The sequence below is a fragment of the Rhipicephalus sanguineus genome, chromosome 11 (assembly GCF_013339695.2).
Source record: "Rhipicephalus sanguineus isolate Rsan-2018 chromosome 11, BIME_Rsan_1.4, whole genome shotgun sequence".
Taxonomy (NCBI): Eukaryota; Metazoa; Arthropoda; class Arachnida; order Ixodida; family Ixodidae; genus Rhipicephalus; species Rhipicephalus sanguineus.
The window spans coordinates 132,696,880-132,704,688 of NC_051186.1; the positions used below are offsets into that span (position 1 = coordinate 132,696,880).

General features: G+C 46.8%; 1 protein-coding gene across 1 annotated transcript; it reads left to right on the top strand.

Moving 5' to 3' along the window:
- Nucleotides 1-218: 218 nt before the first annotated feature.
- Nucleotides 219-5,151, top strand: LOC119375426 (zinc finger protein 513). Its single transcript, XM_037645604.1, has 2 exons — nt 219-672; nt 4,622-5,151. Exons 1-2 carry the CDS (start codon nt 219-221, stop codon nt 5,149-5,151), a joined length of 984 nt encoding a protein of 327 aa, XP_037501532.1.
- The last annotated feature ends 2,658 nt before the right edge of the window (nt 5,152-7,809 follow it).

Below are 7,809 nucleotides of genomic sequence, written 5' to 3' on the forward strand. Positions count from 1 at the left end.
TGCTACACTCGACAGTTGAACATTATGAATCAAATAACTAGCCCGGCAACAAGTTCTCGTAAGGCTATGTTAATTACACTGATAAGCACACATCACATGAGGTTGAGAAACTCACACTTTGCAATTACTTCTGCGCTATTTCTTAATGAACATTTGCATTCGCTGTCGCAGGAATCTTGGTCCTTACCAACAGCCACGGCATCGCTTCGCAAGTGGCTATGGGATTCACCAAAGCGCAGGCGACCGAGGCAGCACCAACCAACACCGTCAGACCGCTCGTGCCTCAGTTGGCATCATTTCCTCCCAGCCTGAGGGAGTCTCAGAAGCAGGAGACTATGGAGTTGTTCTCCTGCGACCTGTGTTCCTTCTCCTCGATTTACGCCGACGACCTCAAGAAACACGTCCGCACTCACAGCGGGAAAGAGGAGCTGTTGTGCCTAGTGTGCCAGCATGCGTTTTCGGACGTGGACAGCCTGAGACAACACAGCTCGACGCACGCCGGAGAGAGGAAGTACACGTGCAACCTGTGTCCGTACGCGGCGGTCTCGTCCAACAACTTGGCGCGTCACAAGCTCACGCATACGGGCGAGAGGAATTTTGCCTGCAGCTTGTGCACATATGTGTGCACACCGATGGACTCCTTGAGGAGGCACGTAAACAGGGTGCACCTTGGTAAACCAAGGAGAAAATAATTCGGTGTAATTCGTAGACTCGGCATCTCTGACGCTTCTCGCTTTGAACTTAAAGAGCAGGGTGCTTCAGTGCTGGTCTTCGAAGGTAGCGACGTCTCACTGGACCAATGCTGTTAGTACTGCCATGTTTGTTGTAACAAGTGATGTTCCAAGTCACGTGGTCTGGCTTGAAATGCTGGTAAAGAAATAAATACCGGGAATTTTGCAGATGTTGCTGTGATACGATACAGGCCTGTAAGTGTCCACTGATTCTTCAAACATTGTCTATTTCACCATGTTATTAACCACCCCCTGAGTTCACAACTGTACCTCATTAAGGCAAAAACCTTAGATGCCTCATGAAACGCGAAAATGTACCATCTGTGTTAACACGAGTGATACGAAAAATAATCATCATGTGATGACATCACCGTATCACGTCATCATGACGTCACAGACACCAAATTTGTCACCATGATGTCACAATGACATCATCGTCATGTGACTTCACATGATAATGTTACACATGGCATTGTCGATTTGGCAAAGGTGGGTCGATCACGGAGGCAATGCAAAATGTTAGGGGCAGAAAGTTTTTTGAGGGTGGGGTGGTGGAAGGATGAATACATCAATTTAGAAGAAAACGTAGAATAAGATGGCTTTCGCCTTGGAGTCGCCTTTGGCAATTATGTAAGGGACCCTGTCAGTTTTGAAGTTTCAGTACGAAAAGTTTGGATCTCTTCATTTTGGTTGTTTTCCCAGTGGTACAGGGAAAGCTCCTGCGAGCCTGTTCTGCGAATGATGCAATGTGGTCTTGCTGGTAATGCATCTTCTGCATGTTTTCTGTAGCTCGATCGGAAGACTGGACAAAAGGAGAGACGCACCCGTGTGTCTTGTCTCATCCTATGTTTTGCTCATGCTATAGGAAATTTGTTCTACGTACTCTTCTTCGGTGGAACTGCAAGTGCTGAAGCATGTACTCTCGCCAGTACTCTTCGTGAACGTATTTTATCCGGAAGGCCGTTGACGTGTCGCACCACCAAAGTGCTCACTTATTTCGGTTAGTGCTGAACTGTGATTGCTTGTTTTCTTCCGTTCCCGTGTCTTGCAAGAATAAACACTTACTTGCAGGCACTTGATGGCTTGGCGTCCTTCGATGTTTTAGCAGTGATCTAAGGCATTCCAGTACATTATGCACTGTGGCAAGTTGTGCCTCCATGCAAGGCAAAACACGCTGCACGTACTGAATTGGAGCTTGCTTGCTTATGCTGCATACAAATTAGGCAAACATTAGCGATTATGGTGGCACATTTCAAGAATTTTATACTGTTTTCTGGTATGACATAACAATGAAAAATCATGGCAGCTTCACGCTAGCGGTGAGGGAAGAGTGAAGCTGGCCTTCCTTTCTTTCTCTATTTTTCTTTCTTTCTCTCTGTTTCTTGTATCTCTTTTTTGTATCTGTTTCGTTCTATATTTCTTGCTTCATCTATCTTTCTTTCTCCTTGTTCTCCTTCTCTTTCTCTCTTGCTCTCTGTTTCTTCTGTCTGTTTCTTTCTATCCCTTTGCCTCTCTTGTCTTTCTCTGTGTTTCTATCCTTTTATGTCTTTATTCCCTTTATTTCTCTCTTTGTTTCTATCTCTCTCTATCTCTCACGTGTTTCGCGTGCTCTACTTCGCCAAGCAGAGTTTTCGTTTAACGCATGTGTACTTGGTCGTTGGGCTTGCCCAATTCCTGTGGTGCATACCCATCTGAGGAGTTTTTATGACGGAGCACAAGTTACCGACAGTTTAAAACAGCTTAAACATCTTTAAAAAATTATTAAAAATAATTAAAAAAAATTAGACAGGCTTTCGGGACTGGCATCACCGAGAACTAGGGCAATTGGTGTCCAGGCATCAGCTCCAGGGGTCTGCATTTTGTGAGTGCGCAGTCATCGACATTCTTGCTTAGCATAATTCTTGTCTCTTGTCAATTTCAGGGCACGGTTGCAAGCTCTGCGACGAAACAGGCAACGCTTCTGGCAGCAGCTGCAAGAAATCCGTGCTGTTTCATCTCTGATGTATTTTGTTTTCTAGTGTGCTAGCTGTGCTGTTTTAAAATTCCATCTTTCCAAGTTATTTGTGTATGGTTTACGAGGTTTTACGAGGTTTTCTTGCCGTAGCTTTGTCGTGTTTGAATGTGGAGAACTTTGAGCTCTATTAGCAATCTAAATCTTTAAAGAAGTTTTCCAATGCTTTAATAGCTGACGCTTTAGAAATACACAGCTCAGTTTATTCAAGGTGATAGCGTGGTCTTTAACTCATAGCAATGGTGATCGTTTACATGCATTACAGGCATTTATCTCTGCATCACCAATGTCCGTTGTTGCAGAATTGCATCTCTTTATTCAATGGGTGTGTTTACAGTAAGAACTCTTTGTAGTGCAACCACAGAACAGTGAGATCACAGAAAGAGAAGCTTGTTAGTGTCACCCATGGGATCGACATGCAAGTGGTTTCTAAGACCCACGATTGGCGATGTTGACAGGGTGACTTGATCACTCTTGGAGAGCTCTGCTAACAATGCTAAAAAAAGATTGGCATTTCGCAGCACTGGTTCGGCGTTGTTGGTCTTGCAGAGAGGTCGCCTTAGTGCTAGCCCCTAGGTGGCATTACAAACTGGAGGTGCAAAATGCAATATTTTTAATGAAGTCCATAGTCCACTTTGCAATTCGCCAAGCTTCATGTATTTGTATAATAACCAGTTTAACTACACTGTTTTGCCATTAAGTGTACCACCCTGTACCATCTTGTACAACAGTCTGCCTAAATTGAAAGAAATTTGCCCTTCGAATTGTACAAGCATGTCTCCTTGTTTAGACAACAAATAATGTATTGTGACTATTGTCTGTCTTTTGAGAGGTCACATCACAAATGTTCATCATTTCAGGACAAATTTTTGCCACTGGCACCATAATGCGCTGAAGCGTTTCAGACAACCGTTAAACTCTTTTGCAATACTTTTGTATGTATGTATTGTCCAGATCTTGCAGCTTGGATTTGCGGGTCTTGTTTAGCATGTACAGTAACGTGCATTTCTACGTGTACTCAATTCATAATGCATTCGTATGTGTGCATTTCCTTTCACGTGTTACTATTTCTATCCAGAATCGTGCATGTTTAACACGATAGGTTTTTTTATAAATAGAAAGAAATACCGCAGTGTGCATTTGCTACCGCACTTGTATATGTGCATTGCTAAAAATAGTTCTGTTGTGGTGCTGTTGCACTGAACATGACTGTACTTGTGCAACACTGGAACATTTGAATTTGCGATACTTGGTGCTGTCTTTAGAGGGACACTTAATTAAGTGAATCAACTAATCAGTTTATACTGATGAATTATAGTTTGAAAACTACTGTCGTTAACTTCAGCACCATAGGCTCAGTAATGGAAGAGAAAATGAATGTAAATGTTTCCTTGTTAAATTTCGTGCTGAAATCTCCGCAATTTATGTGACGGATTTCAATGTATTTTTTTTTCGTATTTTGGTGACACTACCCCAACGAAATTTTCTGGAACTTGATGTGTTATGTCTCTGGCCCCCTCAGTTGACAATGATGCTCATTTTTGTTTTGCCGATTAGGAACCATGTGGGCCTTAGTAGACGCCTTCAAATCCTATGACGCCATGACGATTGGAGCGGAACCTTCAAGATGGCGTTGCCGCCAGCATTTTTTTTTGCACGTTTTCTCACGTACTAAGCGTCTTCTCGTGACACGCATAGTGATCTTGGTATTGTGAAAGAGTAATTTACTAATACACGAAGCGCTGTTTTTCTCTTCCGTGTCCCTTTAACAAAGGCATCGGTTTCCCAAGCACATGGCACTTGGGGTTGACAAACAAATACTTTGCAATTTCTTCTGCGCAGCTGTTTCTTAATGAGCATTTTGCACTCGCCGTCGCAGGAATCCTGTTCATTGCCAACAGCCACGACATCACTTTGCAAATGGCGACGGGATTCACCGAAGTGCAGGCGACCGAAGCAGCGTCAACCAACATCGGCAGGCCGCTCGCGCCTCGGTTGGCACCACGTCCTCCCGGGGTGACGGCGTCCCAGAAGCAGAAGACGGCGAAGTTGTACTCCTGTGACCTGTGTTCCTTCACCTCGATTTATGCCAAAAACACGAGGAACCACGTCCGCACTCACAGTGGCAAGGAGGAGGGGTTGTTGTGCCTAGTGTGCCTGCGTACGTTTCCGGACACGCACAGCCTGAAACGGCACGGCTTGACGCACACCGGAGAGAAGAAGTACAAGTGCAGCCTGTGCCCTTACGCGACCATCTCGTCCACCTTCTTGCAGCGTCACGTGCGCACGCACACGGGCGAGAAAAACTTTGTCTGCGGCGTGTGCGCCTGTGTGTTCGCGAGGATGGACACCCTGAAGAGGCATATAAACAAGGTGCACCTCGGCAATAAACCCAGGAGAAGGAAATAATCAGGTGTAATTTCTAGACTCGGCAACGCCGATGTTTGTCACTGTGAACTTTGAGAACGTGGCGCTTTGGTGATGCTCTTGGAAGTTCGCCTCACTGGTGTAGTATATTGTCATATGTTACTTCTGAGAAGTGCTGCTTCAACTCGTGGTCTGGTTCACAATGCCATTAAATATACTGTGATACAATACCAGCGTGTCCTAACTGTTATTTCTCAGGCAATTTTAGGACTTAAGCTTTGGATGATTTGGGCCTCCTTTCAGTATTCATGTTGAACTAGGTGCGAAAAAGACAAGAAAAATAAAGAATGAAGGCATTAACCAGTCGGGAGGCAACGACTGAGTTGCATCCTATTCTTTATTTATTTAAGTGCCAAGCACTTTATGCGCGCGAGCTGTCGGCGTCTCCTGTCGTCGTAGCCCGTCACGGTGTCACCTGTCGTCGGCCGTGCGTCGCCCGTCACGGTAGAGCAAGTGGCCAATGGACGGCGTGTTCGCTCAGGAAAAGCTCACGAGAACGCGCGCTTGTCCGCGAGAGACACGGAGGAAGGAAAGAACTGGCGAGAGACAACGCCACGTGCACGCGCTTCTCCGAGTGGCTCAGGAAAAGCTGTTTCCACGATTGGCGCTGTCTGTAGCAATGGAGGACGGTCCTCTCATTGCTTTACAATATACAGGGTGTTTCATCTAACTTGCCCTAGTATTACAACAAACACATGCGCTACGCGTGTCTAATTTGCCCAGTGTTCTGAACCTTACACGGCAAGTCAGGATATTTTAACACGAAAGTGTTTTATGCCGGGGTCCACCAAAGCTTCAATGACGTATTTCCGTCACGGAAATGACGTCGAAAAAAGGTACACGATCAGATGGCAAAGAAAAAAAGGTTCCGTCACCGGGCATCGAACCCACGACCGCTCGGTCCACAACAGCAGATGCCGCGCACGCTATCCACGGCGCCACGGTCTTTTTTTTTTCTTTTTTTACAGACTCTAGGGCGTTTACAAACGCGCCTTTTATATCTACCATTATCCCGGTCGGCGGGGTGGTGTTGCTCTTTGGGAGCGGTAAGGTAAAGTAATTCGTCATTACTACGGCCTCCGCGATTAGCACCTGCAACGCGTTACACGTCCGTCCCATTCGGCGCGTTTTCAATAGAAGTTCAATTTTGTCAATGCCTTAACACACCGCGAGATGGCGACATTGGCCAAAGCGTGGTAAAAGCGTCGGCCTCGCTCGCAGCATCACGCCAATCCAAACCAAAAATAGCTCTGCTAGTTCACTGTAGCTCTGCGACACGCGCCTGCCACACCTGGCTGTAACACTGCGTTCCCCGCTAACGCGCTCGCCCCGAGAAAAGTCACGGCCGGGCTACCGGGGCCGCACGACGCGCTTTGCGTTTCCCTATGTCCGGCCGTGGTGTTTGTTGTGACTTCCTTGTCTTCGTCATTCGTACAGATGACCAAACATCATCATTATGGATGCTCCTCACGAGCTGACGCGTGCTCACGTGGCAGCGCTGGCTCGCCCTCTTCTTTTCTTTTTTTTCTAGTTCCATTAAAGCGATTCATCTTGCAAGACGTGTTTTTGGCTCGATGTTAACCGCGCCGCAGTTGGAAGGCTTAGAGGTCCAACACATGGTGCCGAAACCCGGGACCTTTAGACACCGCTGACATCATCGACGCACGGAGCCGCGACAGCTAAGAAGACGCGGCGCCTGCGACCTCGGCGAGATTCCCCGACTGCGTGCGACAGAATGGAACGACAGCTTAGACGACGCAACAGCCTGCGGTCTCAACTCGATGTCCTGTTGGCCGAGGCGGAAGGCAACTTGCGAGAGAATCGAGAGGTCACGAAAGCTACTGTAAGTGTACTCCTCGATCGAATCAGCTCCTTTTACGGACAGATAGAGAAAGTTGATGAGGCGATTTTTGAAGAGACGCCAGACGACCTGTTAGACAGCGAGACGTTAGACGCTGGAAAATACCGTGACAAGGTTGTTACCCTGACGGCGAACCTACGCGTCAAACTGAATGAATGTCTGTCGCCTCCAACCCCACGCCTTGCTAACGTTCACCCGTTACCTTCCGGCAAGAGCAAGCTTCCGCAGCTAGAACTCCTAAAATTTGACGGGAACCGCAGACGGTGGCCGCGATTTTGGACCCATTTTACATCAGCAGTTCACGACAACAGCGAGCTGAGCACAGCTGACAAGTTCAACTACTTGAGCAGTCTGGTGACCGGAGCAGCCGCCTCAGCTATATCGGGATTGCAAGCTACGGAAGAGTGCTATGCAGACGCCATTGAAATTTTAAAGAAACGTTTTGGAGATGAACAGATCGTCGTTCAAGATCATCTACAAGGTTTGCTGGATCTCAAACCGGTGTCATCATCAGCAGACGTCCATCAGCTGAGGAAACTGCACGACAAAGTACAGGTTCATATTCGAAGCCTCAAGGCGCTTGGCACGAACTCGACAACTTATTGCACCATGCTGCGAGAAATCCTGTTAAGAGTTCTCCCGACTGACATGGTACTTCGGTTTCACGAGGCGCGCAAGGCATCATCATCAGCTGCAGCTTCTTCGAATGCAGAAGATAACGAGCTTCAAATGCTTTTGGAATTCTTCGACCTTCAACTGACTTGTCGGGAAGCTGTGGC